Source organism: Alligator mississippiensis, chromosome 8, assembly GCF_030867095.1.
Source record: "Alligator mississippiensis isolate rAllMis1 chromosome 8, rAllMis1, whole genome shotgun sequence".
NCBI classification, from domain to species: domain Eukaryota; kingdom Metazoa; phylum Chordata; order Crocodylia; family Alligatoridae; genus Alligator; species Alligator mississippiensis.
The window spans coordinates 17,067,041-17,086,753 of record NC_081831.1 but is presented as its reverse complement, the minus strand read 5'-3'; the positions used below and the strand labels follow the sequence as shown (position 1 = coordinate 17,086,753).

Genomic DNA, 19,713 nt, shown 5'->3' with positions numbered 1-19,713 from the left:
CATTGGAAAAAAGTTCTTAACAAGTTTCTGGGCACAGTCACCCTTCTTCAGGTATAGGGAGTCTCTGTTGTTCTGAGACTCCAAGAAATGAGAGAAGCTAAAAGTGTGGCAGCATGTCAGTGAGAATATAAATAGGTAGAAATTAGAAAGACAAAAGGTAAAGCAGAAAGGGGAGGGAGAAGAAAGCAGGGGAAAAAAGGCTAAAGGGAGACATTACAGTGATAGAATATAGGGTAGAAAAGAGACTGTCAGTGGAAAAAGAAGTTGGAGATCAGGAGAACAGGAGAGGAGCTCAAAGTTTGAGGATGTAGTGTAAATATAAATAGATAGAAAGGAGAAACAAAAGGTAAAGCAGAGGAGGGAGGGGGAAGAAAGCAGTGGGGGAAGAGGCCAAAGGGAAACATTACAGAGGTAAATATACAGGGTAAAAAAGAGGCTGTCAGTGAAGAAGGAAATGGTAGGAAATCATGCCCTGAGCACAGACCAAGTGGTGGAGGCCAGGCCCCACCCCTGCCCAGCAGCTGAAGCAGCAAGCACTGAGTAACCATGCACATCAGGGCTTCCTGGAGCATGAGCCCCTTCCCAGAGGGGAGCCGAAGTGAGGGGGAGGGGGGCGGGGGCGGACCTGAACCAGGGGAGGATGGAGGGAGCAGGGTTGGACCAAAAGTAGGGGAGGGCAGAGAAGAGGGGTTAGACCTGAAGGGGGGGGGGGGGGGGGGGGGGGGCGGCATGGGGCCGAACGTGGGGCTCCGTCTCTGCCAGCCCCACTTCCCTGCCATTCTTGGAGGGCAATTTGCTAGTACTAATGTAATTGTGATAGAAATCTTTTTTTTTTAATTCTTTCTTAATTCCTTGTCTATTTTTCCCTTTCAGTGGTTTTGAACTCTTGCCAATTATATTTTATTCTTAACCCTCGTCTCTTCTATTTAAAGTAGAGAAAATAACTGGTTCTCTGTCATGTTTACAAAATGTATTAAATACACCAAACTCCCACCACCTAACTAATGAAAAAGCAGAACAGAACCTCCCTCATAGTAAGACCAGATTCCTCTTCTGAAAAGACCGATTTCAAGCTGGCTGTCAAGTTTGACATTTCTAGATGTTTCGTAATATGTAGAAATGTGTAATATATAGACTTTTATACCGAGTCTGTGATAGATTTAGTGAATCCCCATTTTCATTTCTGCATAACAATTTTTCAGATTTGTTTGTTTAAAAAACAGAAAGGGTGGAATCTCACTTCATAATCCTTAGGATTCTGATCTGCGAACATATCCAACACAGGCTGTAGATCAACTACTTCATGAGGAAACAGACGGAGGAAAGTTTTATACCCTCGAACCTACCAAGAGAAAGGTTATCACAATTTAGTAAACCATCCTGAGATACTATTAAGAATACAAAAGAACTATTAGAAGCATTTTCAGATGATATTAATATATCAGGTAGAACAGGGGTACAAATTAATTTCCAAATTACCTGATATTTCAAAACATGTCAGCTTCACTCAAACTCTACTAATTAAAAACTGGGATAACTTGGCTTTTGATTCATCATCAAGTAATTAATAATCAGTGCTTGCTGAATTCTTCAGCTTTAAAAATACTGCATTGTTCCAGTAAGTTGACATTTCCCCCTCCCTAAAAACATGAAAAAAACCCATTTTATTTACATATAGGATCACCCTAAAAATCAAGCCCCTGACAATGTTACTCTTAGTATTTAGAGAATTTGGTTCTATACAATATCCATAGAATTCCCTGAAAGCCTCAAATGTTTCCACACTGTTCTGCTTCTATATAGGAGAAAAGAATTAGAACAGGAAAACTGACCATAGGCCTGGAGAAAAAAACAAGATAAATACAGTAGATACATTGGTCCATATCTTATCAGCACCAAAAAGAAAATTGACATTATCAGCAATCAGCTTTTTTTTGGCTGATGTGGCCAATGTCACTGATAAATGTTGCGAGCATGTACATGGCCAGCCCAGTAGCTTGGAGAGCAACGTCCGGCTGGTAAGTCAATTGGGAGGGAAGAGGTGGAGGGGAGGGAAGGGGCATGGGGGGCAGATGAAGACCCTCGCAGTGAAGGAGTGGGGCTGGGGCAGCAGCAGGCACTGGACAGAGCTGCAAGCAGCTTGTCCAGGGGGGCGCAGGGAGTGGAAGGTGACTTCTGCCACTACACACACCCCCAGAGGAGGTTTGGGGGGCATGTGCCCCCCAGATCCGTGCGCGGGGCGAGGGTAAGCTGCCCGCTCCAAACTGGGGGTGGTGCCGGGCTCTTCCTGGAGGTGGGGATGAGTCAGGGCTACGCTTGGGGTGGGTGGTGGTGGCGGCACTAAAAGGAGGGGCTACAGCATGGGCTGTGGCCATGACAAAATTCACGATATTCCCCTTCCGGTGGTAGCGCCACCCGCCCCATGCACAGCCCCAGCCCAGCCCCGCCCCCCCAGGAAGAGCCCAGTCCCGCCCCCCCGTGGCAGCCCACCCTGGCCCCACACACAGATCTGGGAGGCACACGACCCGCATTGCTCTCCCAGAGATGTACGCAGCAGCAGGAGCTCCACCCTCCCTCCCCGGGCCCCCTGGACAAACCACTTATGGCTTCTTCCCATGCCTCACCCTGCCCCGACTGAGCAGCGCATCTGTGCTTTGGGTGTCTAACCACAGGCCAAACCAGCCACACCTCAGTGCAAGACATTGTGGCTGTTTCCCCAACCTCCCATTATACACACACACACACACAATAACTTGGGGCCCATCCCACCAGAAGACCCTTCTGTCAGTGACTGGGGGTGGGAATGGTCTTTAAATATGGATCCAGCCCTTCCTTACCTAAACCATGTCCAAAATAATAAAGATATACATACATAAAATAACTTACACACTGACAAAAACAACCTAAATTGATACAGAATAACACTGGCTTTCCAGCAAGAGCACACATGCCATATCAGTGAAATAAACACAAACAATATTCATGACACCCCACAAACCCCACCATGATCTATGACATGCAACCCCCTCTCTTCTTTAATGCAGTTAAAAGTTACATGTGTCTATAGCAAAACAAGTGTTTATATTTACTGCTGAAATCAGCATTTCAGTAGACCAACTACAAAACAGCCAGGAGGAAAGGACACAGATTTGACACTCTGGGACCAGATAGACTGGTGAGATTGGAATATCTATGAGAAAAAGGTACCAAGCAGCAAGACAGTATATGCAGGGAACAAAGTGAGAGAAAGCAATAAAAAAAAACATTTAGCAAGGGTTGGGATAGGAGAAAAACAAAACACACAGGAAGAGGAGATAAAATGAATATCTGTCAGCATTGTAATAATCTTCTTTTAAGTGACCAACACTTATCACATTTAAGAGATAGATAATTAGAGCTACTTTCTTCTCCGGACAAAGGCTGCTGCAGCTACAGATAGTTATGGAAAGCAAATAAGGGAAAGTAATTATTTTGGCCAAAAATGGAAGAAAATGTCTGTAAAATAATCTCCTAAATTGGGCTCAATGCTATGAAAAAGAATGAGTGATTTTGTAGACCATATTTTAAAACTTATCTGGAATTTATTATATCTTGTCTAAAATATTACAGCAAAACTCAAGAAGCTGCAGTCTCCATGTTGCTTTTCATTAAAAAACCTGCAGGCAATGTTATAAAATATGAACATCACTCCATATATTTTCAAAAATAAAATCTGTAACCAAATAAGCTGTGGAAAGTGAATACATTATTACAGTTTTGCAATGTTAAATCTTATTTCTACCTTAGTAATGATGTAAAGAAATTTAAAAGCCAGATGTACTAGTGGAGGAGGAGACTCTTTGTCCCGAACTATATCCAATAATAATTTCATCATCCACTCTAGAGAAGGAAAAAAAGGAAGCATTAGTAGGTCATGCAAATTTAGCTTGCGGTTTCTCTAATAACAAAGAGCTAGTACATTGGCCAGTAGCACAGGGATGCAGTCAGGTGCCCAGAGCAGAGGGGCAGTGACTTCTGGATGGCATGTGATTGTGACTGCAACAGTGGCACTGCCAGCAGAAGCCATTTTTTGTGACCCAGCTCAGGTCAGCACCTGAGGTGGCTGCCCTGTTAGCTTCGCCCTATTTATGCCATTGTACATAGCTATAAACAGTGTGCAGTGTCCTGCTGTACCATCAACCACAGTAGCCTCAAAAGGCAAACAAAGACTTTTTAACAGCATCTCAAAGCATGTACACAAAAAAACAGACTGAGAAAACGTTCCTACCTAGATGTGGATCCAATAGGTGAGGCTGCTCCTGGTATTTGTCCATTATAACTAAAAAAGAAAAACTTTTTAAGTGGCAAGTGATTCAAATAGTATGTTCTAATCTAAAGCACTAATTTTAATTAATTATACACCCAGCTACATAGCTGTGGTACAAAGCTTTCCCACCCTACTGGCTAACACAGGGCTGCCCAACTTACAAGCTCCCAGAGGCCACACACTACACCAAATGGGCTGCACCAGTAGCGGCCATGTGCTTTGGTGCACCCCACCTTAGCTGCATCATACATGCAAGCAGCCTTCCCCAACACATAGCACTACACTTAGTGTGCAGGCAGCCCCCACCTCATCTCCCCTGCTGCACAGTGCTGTAGGCTCCCCCAGTGTCATGGGCTGCATTGTACCAACCCTGGGCTGAAGCAAGGAGTGAAAGCTAAGAGAGGAGGAAACTAGAGACTACAACTGCAGCACTAGCCAAAGAGATATGGGGACAGCAGCCAGGTGGGAGCCCAGGGGCTGCCAGTTGAAGGGAGCCCTGGGCTAACTAATGCCATCACCCTCTATTGTATACCAGGTTTCTACCGAGTATTTTATATATACTAATGAACTGCCCATCAAGAATGACAGTGGGGTGGGAAGGGGGGGGACCGAGTGCCGCCACCCACCACCCCATGCTGCCACCGCCTCCCAAGAGCGGGAGAGGAGGGGGAGAGAAGCTTGCCCCCTCCAAGGAGCAGGGCCGGTCTGTCCCCTCTGTCATGGCGGCGCTCCGCTGTCCCACTCCGTCCCCACCATTCCCTCTGTCCCCCTCTGCCAACACTCTGCGCCGCCGCTGCCTCCAAGCTTGAGAGTTCCAAGAGTTCCCCCCACCCCCTCCCACTCTGAGTCCAGCCCCGCAACACCCCACTCCTCCACATCCAGCCAACTCTCTGTGTGTCTGTCTGTGTGGAGCACTCTGATTGGCTGTTTCAGTAAGCATTGTGATTGCCTGCCGAGACAACCAATCAGAGTGCTCCGAGAGTGTTACGGAAACACACGCACACACACACAGCCCTTTATATATATAGAATATATCAGAAAAATTACTAGGACTATACATCTTACTCATGACTACCATCCATTACTGTTCCAACAACAGACATCCATAAATTCATGCCTGAGCCTTTCACGTTGCCAAAAGCCAACCCTCAGAGCACAGACAGATGAAGAAATGTGGGGTCCTTTTTGCATGACCCCATTGCAGAGCTCACTATAGCTCTCTCTTCCAAAAGACCAAGTTGGCAGTGGTACATTTCTGATGGAGCTTTGCAAAGTGAGGACACTACTATACTGTGTGGACTGTAACTGTTATAAGTAAACCAGCCTTGCTCTGCATATCCCACTTCCTACTGTTTACATCTCCTTGAATCCGGATCCTAAACCTACCCATTCTCCAGCTACTGCATTCTATTCCATCCCTCACCATCAACAGGTGCCAGTCTAAAAATCCCACAAATACACAATCACAGACTCCAAGTGAGGCAGAAACAAAGCTGCTGGATCCATTACCACACCAGTCCAACAGCAATCAATAGATCAGAAATGGTAAAGGCTCCTCCAACACTGAGGATGGACAGACGTTAGACAGATATGGAGCAGTCATAGAGCAAAAAGAGCTCCACCACTCAAATAACTACCTCTTTCTCCAACCCCTGGAGAAATGCCAACACATATAGCTCAACTCTTAAGGGTCAGTAATTAAACCAGAATTTGGACATTGTAGTTCAGCATCATTTCAGATTTGGAAGGTGGTTTTTTTTACAATTATAAGGGCTACTAGCTCTTTTTATAAGAAAATCAACGCTAATTTGTTCCCATAATTGATATACAAGACCTTCCTTCCCTCAGTTGACTGAAAAAAAATGTCCTGGTCATTACTGCCTATGACAGAGGTCAACAACCTTTTTAGGCTGTGAGCCAAAATGATCTAGTTCAGGTCAGCAGCAAGCAGGGGCAAATGCAGGGGATGCAGTGGTATGGTCATACACCTATTAGCCAACATACCTTATGTGCCAGAGGGGGCAGTTCCCTACAGCCCCAGATGCCTGGGTCCCCTGAGAGTCAGCTAGAGCCCCTAGCTGGTCTGGCAAATCCAGGCAGACCCAGCATGAAGCACATGAAGAAAGGGGGGGGCACAGCCATGATCCCTAACTGAGCCAGAGGCAGTAAAAGCCCTAGGATGGCTTCATAGATTTCAGAGACGTTAGGGCTGGAAGGGACCTCGAAGATCATCAAGTCCAGCCCCCTGCCCCACAGGCAGGAAGTCAGCTAGGTTCAAAGGGCCCCAGCAAGACCCAGCAAGATAAGCATCCAAGCGTTTCTTGAATAAGTCCAGAGTAGAAGCCTGCACCACTTCTGAAGGGAGTCTATTCCAGGTCCTGAGAGCTCTGACAGTAAAGAAAGTTTTTCTTATGTCCAGCCTAAAAAGGTCTTGTAGGAGTTTATGACTGTTGGTCCTCGTTTTCCTTTGGGGCGCTCTGGTGAACACCCCTTGTGTACTTACAGGCAGTCACCAGGTCCCCGCTGAGCTTGCGCTTTTCCAGACTGAAGAGTCCCATGGCTCTCAGCCTCTCTTTGTAATGCCTATTCTCTTGCCCTCTGATCATGCGTGTGGCTCTCCTCTGGACTCGCTCAAGCTTCTCTACATCTTTCTTGAATTGTGGAGCCCAGAACTGGATGCAGTACTCCAGCTGTGGCCTCACCAAGGCTGAGTACAGCGGGAGGATAATATCCGGAGATTTACTTGAGAAGCATCTATAGATGCAAGCCAGGGTTTTGTTTGCTTTGCCAGCTGCAACATTGCATTGGTTTATCGTGTGGTCAATCATGATCCCCAAGTCTCTTTCAGCAATGGTGCTAGCAAGCATGGTACTGCCGAGCCTATAAATATGCTGCTGGTTCCCTCCCCCACCCCCCAAGGTGGAGTACCTTACATTTATCGGATTGAACATCATCAGGTTTTTGTCCGCCCACTTATTAAGCTTATCCAAGTCAACCTGGATAACTAGCCTGTCCTCAGGTGTGGACGCAATGCCCCAAAGTTTAGTGTCATCGGCGAACTTAGCCAGTGCGCTTCTGACACCAATGTCCACATCGTTGATAAAGATGTTAAAGAGAACCAGTCCAAGGACAGAGCCTTGAGGGACGCCACTGGTCATGGAGTGCCATAATGATTCACTGCCATTGATCACTACTCTCTGGGTCCGACCTCAGAGCCAATTTCCCAGCCATCAGACTGTGGTGTAGCCAAGGCCACAGTTGGCCAGTTTTTCCGTAAGGAGGTCATAGGACACCAGATCAAAGGCTTTTTTAAAGTCTAGGTATATGACATCAATCTCTTCTCCCTTGTCCAGGTGATACATCACCTAGTCATAGAAGGAGATGAGATTGGTCAGGCAAGACCTAACCGTGACAAACCCGTGCTAGCTATCCCTCAGGATGTTGCCCTCAGCCAGCTTATCCAGAAGGGTCTCCTTGATAATTTTCTCGAGAATTTTACCAGGGATTGAGGTCAAGCTGATTGGCCTGTAATTCCTGGGATCTACTTTCCGCCCTTTTAGGGCTTCTGCCCCTATCTAGCCAGGGGCTGTGGGGAGTGCCTATTCAGAGTGCCAGGCATAGGAGCAGCAACAGCAGCAGCAGCAAGTAGGTCTTTACTACCTTCCCCTCCACTGAGTTTCCCCTACTAACCTGAGGGATTCAGCTGCTGGGTACAGGGCTCAGATGGGGATGGTAGCAAGCAGTCCCCCTTCCAGCACCTGCTCCTGCCCAACAGAGGTCACCCAGGGGGACTGGGCAAAGAGAAAGATTCTGGAAGTGGAGACCCACCTACCATTGCTGTCCTCAGCCAAGCCTGGCACCCCATGCAACCACACACATAAGTCCAGGGTGGAGCAGGCAGGAGCAGCCCTAGGGCTTCCCCCTCCTCCCAAGTTGGCCAGGGACAGCGACCACGCACTTATCCCCCTCTTCCTATGGTCAGAGGCAATCCTGGGCCAACCCTGATAGAGAGGGGGAGAAGGGAATAGAAGGATAGGTGAGGTGCTGCACTGCAGGAGAGAGAGTCTTACCTGCTTCGGGGACTCTCCAAGAAACCACGGCAGCTGTTGCTGAGGCATGGTCTGCTCTGGGAATGGGGGCGGTGGGGAAGATGTGTAGCCACCCCTGCAGCAGCCAGTCATCTCACACTTCCTGCTTTTCCAATTCCTAGATCTACCCATGGAAGCTAAACAGCAGCTGGCACTAGGACCCAGGCCACCACCACCACTTCTCCCCAAAGCAACACATGGAAAGTGCCTGCTGCCCCACCACTGAAGCCCCACATCTGGGAGTCACGTCAAACAACTCTGCAGGTCAAGGCTTGCCAATCCCTGGCCTAGTATATTTGTCATGGCCTGCCTTTTCAGCTGGAAATAGTTACAAGACCCTTCTAAAGCGATCATTTCTAGAATCAAATCCTGTGCATTATCTATATTGTATATTATATCTTGGCCACATTTTTTTTAATTCAGGGATATTCTGACTTCAGCCCAAAAGCCTGTACTATGCATTTTAGTATGTATAATGCCACAAAGGCAACCTGTCACAAGCTTTATAAATAAAGTACCTTTAATTTAAAGTAAAAACTAAATCCAATCTAAAGCACCAGGGGAAGAGAGAATTAGATTTCAGTAATGATCACAGAGTTGTTGAAGCAACACAAGATTCTTATCCGAGTAGTCAAAGGAACTTCAGATGTCCTCTTCTCTGTCTCTTTTATTTTGGAAATGGGGGAGGAAGAGACGATAGAAATGGGAGAGAACTCTTCTTAATCCTTCCTTTTTCATGCCTTTATCTTTTTGAAAAACTATCTTGCTTTCTACATCTTTGCTCCTTTACTTTTGTTCATCTCTTTACTACTAGGAGCCTAGATGCAAGTAACGTTTAACAGCAATGCACTTGGAATGCCTCTAGATGGCACTGTAGAACTAAATAAAACATGGGAATCAACTTCAAGTTTTTTCTCAATCTGCTTGCACCTTGACACTAGTTCTTAGAATGCTACTGAGTACCACCTTACTATCAATCAATTAAAAGACTATCAAGTAAAAGACAATCTTCATAAAAATTAATAGCCTATTCAGTCAGTGGCAATTTTAGCCATGAAGAAAGCATGTGAACAAATATAGCAATTACAATCCAATGAACTCTACTGATTCCTACAACAATGCAGAGATTAAACACAGTTCAGCATCCTGCTAGTCGGCTTGCCCATATTGCAATTCTGCAATCAGAAATGACTTCCAAGACTGTAATACTGGCAAGACTGAATTCAGAGTACACTTTTCAAGGCTATGATTTCACATTTTATATTTAAAAAACAAAACAAAACACAACTGGAAAGAACATCAGAGGACTGAATAAGAATGAAACATTATTAATTATCCTGTAATTGATAATTATGGAATACTCTGCCCTATAAACTTTCTTCCTCACTTCAGGCAGTTAGTAACTGGCCTATGTCCTGAAGCATGAAACTGTACAGCTTATAATTGCTGAGCCTATCTAATGTGGCTGGGCAAGTTTTCATTTTGCTTAAACAATATGCGATCTCTTACCAACTTATGCTGCATTCTGGAAATAAACAATAACTTGTGGCAGATCTACAAGCGGTGTTGTGTAAAAAAGTATTTCTTATTGAGAGTTCTAATCAGATAAAACATCAAATTCAAAAGGACAAGTACATGTTTTCATGGTACACATTAGGACTGTCACAGCACATTTTGAAAAAAAATAATCATCTGCTGCATGTTTCCTGAAAGGTGCAGTTAATTTACAACACAGGAGATGGTATGAGCAGTTTTGGTTACTCCCACCAAAGTGGTCTTTTTGTTTGTGATGAACCCTTGATGCCCTGATTATTTTGCAAGATGCCTGCCTCTGTTACACTTTGAATCTTTTGTTTGTTTTTACACCTTTAACTCTCTTCAAAATACATTATGGCCCTTCCAGTTTCCCCCTCACATAAAGCCTGCTATCATTTATGCTCCTGTAGGTTGGTGTGATCCAAAGCATGGCTTCAGTCTGACAAAGTTATTACTCTTTAAATAGCACTTGATGAGTCTCACAGCAGAAATACACAGCTAAATCAAATTTTACTGCACATTTATCCATGGATAACTTCACTACATACTAAATATTTGAAAGAAATGTAGGGGTGAGGCCCAGACTACAGTTTCTGAGAAACAGTAAAGTGGAGTTCCTTCTTATGAACCACGCAAAAGTGTTCAAGAGTCCTCAGTAAAGTCCTTTCCAGACTATATTTTAAGTTCATAAGTACAGTATACCAGTGAAAGTTTGCTGACGCATATAGCTAAATGCCTTTTTTCAAAAATTTTCTGTATCATCCCCTAAATGGCAATGAGGGAAGTCCTTGCTGATAGCTAAAAACAGTGTACAAAGCAAGGGTAGTGACCAAATTACTAAAATAACTACCAAACAAAAAAAATCATATAAAACAAATAGTAAGATAATAGGCTTACTGTTCATTCCTGGAACCTATAAGGAAAGTGGGGCTTGGGGATGCAGGCTGGGGGCTGAGCTGGCTTGGTGGGGAATCTGGCTGCAGGAAGCTAGCTGAGGCCTGAGCCAGATCAAGAAGTGGGGGGCAGGGAGTGTGCCTCTGTGCCTGCTCCCAGGAGCAAGGCTGGGGACCAGGGCAGCAGTGCCCTTCTGCAGGCCACACAAGAGCCACCCACCCACACGGACAGCGAGGCATGGAGCAGCGGGTTCACACACAATGGCCACCACTACCCTGTGCCACCACCACTGCCACACCCCGCATTGCTTTGCAGAGGCCAATTGCCCTGCAGCCACTTTGCACAGCCGCTTGAGCCCCTTCCCCCCCCATCAGTGCCCCTCTGTGGGCCACACACATGCTGCCCAGCTGGCTGGGGGGGAGGGCTCACATGCGGTGACCACCACCATTCCACACCGCCTCCACTGCTATGCCCCATGTTGTTTTGGCACAGCCGGTCGCACACATGGCTCTGCAGGCAAGTGGCATGGCAGCAATGGCACAGGGGGGTGCTTGTGGCAGCCGCTGTATGTGAGCACCCCCAGCCAGGTGGCATGTATGCAGCCCACAGAGGGGCACCAATGGTGGGAGGGAGGCGGGGAGAAAACTCACATGCGGCAGCCACCACCACTGGCGCTACCACACCACTTGCCCACAGAGCCACATGCGCGACCGGACACAGCAAAGCAGCACAGGGTACAGCTGTGGCAGTGGTGGTAGCGGTGTGAGGCAGTGGCAGCCGCCCCACCCCCTCATCCAGCCACATGGCGCATGTGGTCCGCAGAAGGGCACCACTGCCCTCGCCCCCGCAGCCCTGCTCCTGGCTGCGGGCACAAAGACATACTCACCCCCCCGCCACATTCTCGATCTGGCTCCACCAAGCCCCTTCCCTTTCCCCCACCCCACCCCACCCCACCCCATCCCCCCACACACATTTAACTGCTGGCGTGTGTCTATGCCTGCATGTGTGCGTCTGTGTCTGTGTGTCTGTGTCTGCATGTGTGCCTGAGTGTGGGGGGGCTGAGGGGCTGTTGTGGGGGGAGTGAGGGGCACCAGCAGGGCTGGGGGAGCTGTGTGGGGCTTTTAATTTTAATCATGGATTGGGGGGTTTATCAGAGAATTTAGTTTTTTATTAGAGAATTTGCAATTTTTTTATCACGGAAAACTAGGATTCCTGTTTATCAGGTGCCTAACTGGTGTAGTTATCACCTGCTCAGAATTGAGTCTCTGCCAATATGGTGAGCAGATTAAGGCTTTGGTGGCACATGTAATTTCTCTTGCTGTTTTTCAGTGGTATTTTTAGGATCTTTAGTATAAAAAAACTACAGTTTGTTATGGACTCTTCAGGGGTGAGTTGCAACTTGAGATATGTGGGGAGGGCTAAAGTAGATTCATAGATGTTAGGGTCAGAAGGGACCTCAATAGATCATCAAGTCCGACCCCCTGCAGAGGCAGGAAAGAATGCTGGGTTCAGATGACCCCAGCTAGATGCTTATCTAACCTCCTCTTTGTCACAACCCAAAGGTGTGATTTTTGTTTTTGTGTGTGCTTTGGCACCACTGAATTATTTTCCAGCCCTTTTGAAGCTTTCTTTGCAGGGTGCATTTCTTCTTTGCAGCACAGAAATGCACGGTGCAAAGAGTTCCCGCCATTTGTATTTAAATTCGTGCCCCACTATTGGTCAGTTCTAAATTACTCCCACGTGGCGGCTAGCGATTGGCTTGCTGGGCGTATAAGAGGCTTGAGTGGTTTCCGCCCAAGTCGGAGAACTTTGAGCACGTTGCAGAGTGCCTCTACGGAGATTTGACCTGCGGCTGCTGATCTATAGACTGATCAACTATCGATTCTTCTCCCCGTCGCCGAGCGCAATCCTCGACCTATCCCTCTTCCCTGTGCGCAAACAAGGATCCACGGAGCCTCGACAACTCCGTGAGAGTGAGAGTTTTGTCCGAGTCCTCAAACGGGGATTTAAGCGGAGCTTTACCTGGGAAACTGTCCAGTCTACACCGCGACCATCTACGGTATAAGTAAACAATCTTGAATCAACCACTAAGCGTCTGTGCCTAATTCTAGCGTGTCGCCTGCTTTCTCCGACCCAGCGTGTCCGGGCTGCTGGCCACAGCCCGCGGCGCGAAAAAAGGGCCCCGGATCGCTCCCGGCCTGCACACTCTTAAAGACCCCCAGGTAGGGGAGAGCACCACCTCCCTTGGGAGCCCGTTCCAGACCTTGGCCACTCGAACTGTGAAGAAGTTCTTCCTAATGTCTAGTCTAAATCTGCTCTCTGCTAGCTTGTGGCCATTATTTCTTGTAACGCCCGGGAGCGCCTTGGTGAATAAAACCTCACCAATTCCCTTCTTTGCCCCCGTGATGAACTTATAGGCAGCCACAAGGTCGCCTCTCAACCTTCTCTTACAGAGGCTGAAGAGGTCCAGGTGCCCCAGTCTCTCCTCATAGCCCTTAACCATATGAGTGGCCCTTCTCTGGACCCTCTCCAGGTTATCCACATCTCTCTTGAAGTGCGGCACCCAAAACTGCACGCAGTATTCCAAATGTGCTCTGACCAGCGCCTGATAGAGGGGAAGTATCACCTCCTTGGATAAATGTTTATGTCTATTATGTGGTTGCCAGAAATTGCAGGGGATTGGACTTAATGATGCCTGTGGTCCCTTCCATTCCTATGTTCGTCTTCTATGGAACATAATAAGGCACATACCAAGTGCCTTATTAAAGTATGTACCTTACCAATTATGTCAAAACAAAACAGATAAATATAGCAACTCAAGGTTAACATAAAAATAAGCCAAAAGTGTATTTTTTGTCCCCTGACATTATGTAAATAATGGAAAAAGTGCATAAGACACATTTTCATTATTTCCATGTTTGCTTAAGACACTCATTACTGTGCAACCTGGCCCACCCAGCTCATAACTCCTTCATCCATCTCTGTTGCACTTACCAGCTATGGCAACTGTCACTTTAGTCCCATTAGACAAGAAGCCTGACATATGTCCCTATATCCCAGTGGTGCTCAACATTTTTCCCCCGGCCAACTGGATGGTCAATGCCTGGTCCAACTGCAGACAGGACAGTGGTTCCAGTCCAGCGCACAAGGCAGACAGCGGCCACCACCTGGCCACATGGGAGGGGGGAGGGGAGGGAAGGGGAGGGGAGGAGCGGGACAGCCCCACAGCAAGAAAAGGAGGCTTCACCAGCCCCACAAGCACAAGGGAAGGGATGTAACCCACCCCCGCCAGGGAAAAGGGGGCATGGCATGGCGTGGCCCCCAGGGGAATGGGGCCATGTCCTGGCCTCACCCAAACCCCACAAAGAAAAGGGGTCATGGCCTGCCCCCCCTCCTTGGGAGGGAAGGGGGTATGGCCTGGCTCATAAAGAGTAAAAGGGTACAGCCTAGGCCAGCCCCCTGGGGAAAAGGGGGTGTGGCCCAGCTCCAACCCAGTTGGGAGCAGGGGAGCAACCTGGCTCCAACCAGACGTGCAGGTCTTGGGGTTTGAGAATTAGCCAGGGGGGAGGGTGGCTGTATTAGTGGCCACTACTCCCCCACGGCCAAATTTCCTGACTTGTGGGGAGCCCCGCAGGCCAGATGCAATGGTCCGCATGCCGCATTTGGCCTGCAGGCTGAAGGCTGAGCACCCCAGCTATGTTCTATAGGATATCAGATCACAAAAAAAATTATATATGTCACAAAGGTAGGGAGATGTAAGTATTATGGCACAAGCGAAGTGCACTATACCAGGTAAGTACATCATTCACTAAACAACAGGTTTGTTGCTCATTACTTACACTGTACCAAGTACTGTTTTCTGTGAGGTACGCAAAACTGCTTAGGTGCACAGCATCTTTCAGCCCTACTGTCTGTTTGTAATTTCACTGCGTAACTGTCTGCTTTGCAACTAACTGTATTTCATTTAAACTACACCAGAAATAGTAAAGGGGGGAGAACTGTCACAGTGCTGATATTAGAGGCCTTGAATATGAACAGGGCTACTCAGTTTCACAGCTGTTCTCTCTCACCATTTTCAAGGCTTTTAATACCAACCCCAAAGCCTTGCCAATGTCAGATTCAGAGCTGCTAATACCACAATATGAAAAAAAAACTATAAACGATGTCAGTAAGTTTGCAGGGCTGTCGCTGCCATTGTACTAGCAACCCCAAAACTAATGAGTCCTTTCATTTATAAAGCTTCTAATAGCAGGCCCAAAACTACTGGAAACCTTGAAAGCGGTGGGGTGCTAATGACACACGACTGCACAGCAGCAGCAATCTTTCTCCTTCTGAGGATTTCACTGAGACTAGGACTGAACCCATTTGTATGGATACAGATTAATGTCCTCAAGTCATTTGAGGAGTAACTGTAAAACCAGTGTTTTCTGGAACGGTGTTTTTGATGCATCAGAAAGGTTTTGCATCACATCCCACATAACTGAGCCAGCCCCACCAGAGGGGACGGATGTCTCTGGAAGGGGGATGTGAGTCGACGAGGCCAACCTTCCTCCGACTCACTCTCAGATGACAGGGCTCTAGGACGGTGGTGCCAGGTCTGATCGCCCCAACAGGGCCCAATTCAGCCACGCGGGGAACGGGGGGCCTGACCTGGCTGCGTGGGTAAGGGGGGCGCGGCCCAGCAGCAAGGGGCTTCGCACTTGGCAGTGGGGGGGAAGCACATGAATCACCCCCAAAATCCCGAGCGGCTGGCGAGCTAAGCACCCTGGGCTACACGCCCCGCGCTCCTCGCACGGGAGGCGGCCTCGGGAAAGGGGATGGGGGAGGGGGATGGGCATCCGCCCTCACCTAAGAACTTCTCCACGGCCGTCTCGCGAGCCACCAGGTCCCCGCAGACGCCGCGCAGGTTGCGGATCAAGCTGCTGGTCTCCGGACCCTCCGTGAAACACTCTAGGGCGCTTCCCCGAGCGATCACGTCGGGCTCGCGGCTCCTGCCCTCCTCCTGCGCCGAGCCATCGCAGTCCGCGTCGCCCAGCGCCATGACCCGAGCGCTCCCCGGCCCGCGTCACCCCAGCAACTGCGGCTCGCGCTCTGCCGGGACCAACCGCTCCGCCTCCGGGCTACGGCGCGCCGCGCGGGACAAGAGAGCTCCGGGGCGGCTCCGGCCCCGAACGCGGCCCCGCCCCCCCCCGCGGAGGGGGGGAGGACGTAGGTCCTCCGCCCGCCGGGGTCCGCAGCGTCTCGTGGTGGTGTGCAGGGGCGCGTCGTGTCCTGGGCCTCGTGAGCCAGGTGGGCCACGCTCCATGGAGCAGGAGCTGGCTGTCCTGGCTCCCCTGCTTCACCTGTTGGTTGGATTTTTTTGGGAAATACAGACGCATCATCTAGCAAAAGCTTTTCTTCACACACCTCATGCCACATTTAAAACCTATGCAGCTGTTACTATAAACCCGCACTCCCACCCACCAGTCTGCAGTCCTTTTCCTAACCCACGGGGTCTCAAATGGTGGGCCGTGACCCACCTCGGGGTCACAAGCAACTTAAAAGGGGGCCGCAAGCTTCCCACGCCCAGGGAAGCGGTGCACGGCGATGGCACAGAGCGGTGGACGGCGGCACCGGCGGCTGGCATGGGCGAGCTCCCTGTCCCCCGCTGCCATCCAGCACTCAGGGTCGTGGTATCACAAAGTTTGAGCGCCCCTGCCATAGCCCAATCGCAGTCTCTTAGTCCTAGCCCCGATTTTGGGGTTTACATTCTCAGTCCATTTGCTGTCCTTGTCGTTGTCGCTTATGCCATTACTGCTGCCATCGGCGCTGACTCCAGGTCCGGTTGTGTCACTGGCCTCTTCATTATCCCTGTCTACTCCCCCTCTTGGGAGGTCTTTGAAGAGCTGTGCCACGTCTCCCTTTGCCAGGTGGAGTTGGCTGCATCTTCTCCATCCTCTCCCACCAATTTCCGGTAGTAGGACTAGAGTTCACACAGAAACATTTTAGCAGTCTGTTTCCTCCAGCTCCATGAGTCTGTACATCAGGAGGTTCCTGGACTTCCACAGGGCGCTCCTGAAGCAGGACACGAACCGGTCGAAGCAAGTTGTCAGGGACCCCTGATGTTTAGTCAAGTGTCCATACAGCACCGCCTTCCTTGTCATCCACCTGACCCCTGTCACCTCTTCATGGAGCCAGTTTTCCTTTCTCCACACTGCCTTGGTGTATAGTCAAAGCCATAGGAGGTGGTCGATGGTCTCTATTGTGCTTTGGCAGATTTCCCTGGGGCAGCTGTGTCGAGTCTCTGCATCTCCGCACCCTCGCTGGGGGTGCCTGGTGAGTTTTTAGCCAGTCCAGGTCTCTGTGGTCCTTTCATAGGTCCTTGTGGAAGATCCGCTCCCAGACGGCTTGGCAGTTGTCTTCGGGGAGCAGCTCCACAGTCAATAGCCTGTCTCTGGCTCTGACCACCTTCTGTATCTTCCTGTGGTTGGATGTGGTCGCCGGGCATTCACTCGGTGGCCCATACTCGCCCTGGAACTCGTCCAGGATCCTGTAGAACCAGGGGTGCTCCATGGTCCACAGTCTCCCATCGGTTGGTGCATACAACCCCCACCATCTCAGGAGGTGACCTGCAAAATACTTGAGTAAACAGGTTATTTTGGTCTCTGTACCAATCACCAGCTTGCAGATCTGGCTCATGTACCTGGCCCACAGGAAGAGGAGGATGTCTGGCATCCTCCTGCCTTCGGTCCATTTTTTCTTGTACAGGGTCTTCCTTGAACCCCTGGCCCCCTACTTTACCTGTGGCAGGTTAGGGTGTTAGGTGAGGTCTGTGTTGTGTCAGGGTTGATGGCAGAGTTTATAGTTGTATGGGATGGTTTGGATACAGGTACAGCAGGTTGGACTAGGTGACCCCTGGAAGGCCCTTTCACCCCTACTTCTCTATGACTGTGCCAGAGGAAACATCTCCAACCATTCTGATCCTTAGTCATAAATACAGAAGTCCCCAACCTTGCAGTCACAACCCCATTTGGGGTTGCAATGATCAAAAATGAGGTTGGAAAGATGCTCAACAGTGTCAACCACTTATGATGAATATACTTCCTGTTTATAAATATGCAGCTCTTGCCCATGGCAGTTATTCATCCCCACACAATAATTGCAGATCCAATGCAAGGTGCTTGCACATTACAGGAAGCTGACATAAAATCAGTAGGTTGATGCTGGCCTAAATATGTTTTACATGACAGAGAAATGTAACATGGATGCTTTTCTCCAAAAGCTTCTGCTTTGAGTTCTAGCAAAACTAATGACAAGGATGAGTATGGGAAAGGAAAGGAGTGCAAGACATGAAAGCGAAAATTTGATGAATCCCTCATTGTGCTTGGATTTACAAGTACTGGGGTGAGTGGGAAAGAAAGGCCGCAGTGTATTTTGTACCAGGCTGTTTTGTCTGCAGAAAGCCTGAAACCCAACAAGCTTAAATGTCATCTGAGTTCACAACACAGGGAACATGAAGGAAAGCCAGGGTCATTTTATGAGGAATATGAAAAGGAATTATCTTGCCAGAAATTTAAAATCAAGACCACTCTGTCCATGTCTGTGCAGTCACAGAGGGCCTCATGTGAAGTGATTTATTGCATTGCTCAATGCAAGAAACCTCTCACTGTCAGAGAAACGTTAGTCTTGTCCACTACACTTGACAGGGTCAGAATTATGCAATAAAACCCGTAATACCACTCTCTAATAATATGGTCAAGCGTAGGGTAGAAGCACAGTAAATATAATCCACAGTTAAAGCAATTGAAATAAATATCAAATAAAAGCATTCAATACCTTTTTTAGACTTCATATTCAATGTTGTTTTTTTAATCTAAAATAATTTAAAATGATTTAAAATTAAAAATATGAAGGCCATAAGCATTGTTATGACATATTTATGACTTGTTCATCTTGTCTGCATCATTGTGGGATCGCAAAAAATTTCCATTGTTTAAATGGAGTCATGCTGAGGAAAAGGGTTATAAGCCGTACATTAATAGATTTATCATCCATTAATTTATCCAGACCCTTTTTGAATCTGACTATACTGTCTGCCTCCACTACCTCCTGTGGCAATGAATTCTGTAAGTTAACTACATGTTGCATAAAAAAGTACTTCCTCTTGCTGGTTTTCAATCCATCACCTACTAAGTTCAGTGGATGCCCTCTAATTCTTGTATTCTGGGACTTGGTGAACAACAGTTCCCTGTTCACTTGGTCCACACACTTTATGACTTTATAGACCTCTATCATATCCCTCCTCAGCTTTCTCTCCAAACTGAACAGTCCTAGCCTTTTTAGTCTCTCCTAGTACAGCAACTGCTCCAAACCCATGATCATTTTGGCTGCCCTTCTCTGTTCCTTTTCTAATTCTACTACATTCTTTTTGAGATGTAGGGACCACAACTGCACACAATATGCAAGATGTTGATTTGTGCCATGGATTTGTATAATATACGCAGTTCTGAAGGTTGGAACTGTCTTCATACAAATCTAAAGCAGGAGGGAAAAGGTCAGCAAAAAGATGACTAAAAAATGTAGCAGCAATTAATTTGTTTTATACAATTCTTTCTTGCCAGCCATTTCTGTCCCAGAAAAATCTCAACTTCATTTCATTCTAAACATCTCCACCCTCATTCAGTCCTCACATCTCTCTGTACACTTTCTTCCTACTGACTATTAATTTTCCTCCCTGACACCAGGAATTTTCCATTTCTTCCCTCCTGTCATGCCTCCTGGTACCAGAATCTCAGTACTCAACATCTCTACCCCACTTGAGTAACTGGACACAATGGGACTCATCCCATCATTAGTTTCAGTACTAGTAGCTCAGGAAAGCTGTAATCACAAGATACAGAAACACCATGA

General features: G+C 47.9%; 1 protein-coding gene across 1 annotated transcript in view; it reads right to left on the bottom strand.

Annotated features, from left to right (window-relative positions):
* TBCD (tubulin folding cofactor D) overlaps positions 1-15,919 on the bottom strand; it is a 228,112-nt gene extending 212,193 nt beyond the window's left edge. Inside the window, exons 1-4 of the mRNA XM_006268721.4 lie at positions 15,673-15,919; positions 4,268-4,318; positions 3,782-3,879; positions 1,241-1,342 (exon numbers count right to left, since the gene is read on the bottom strand). Coding sequence (XP_006268783.2) covers positions 1,241-1,342; positions 3,782-3,879; positions 4,268-4,318; positions 15,673-15,865 — 444 coding nt within the window. The 5' untranslated portion in view covers positions 15,866-15,919. The remainder of the gene's footprint in view (positions 1-1,240; positions 1,343-3,781; positions 3,880-4,267; positions 4,319-15,672) is intronic.
* Positions 15,920-19,713: the final 3,794 nt, after the last annotated feature.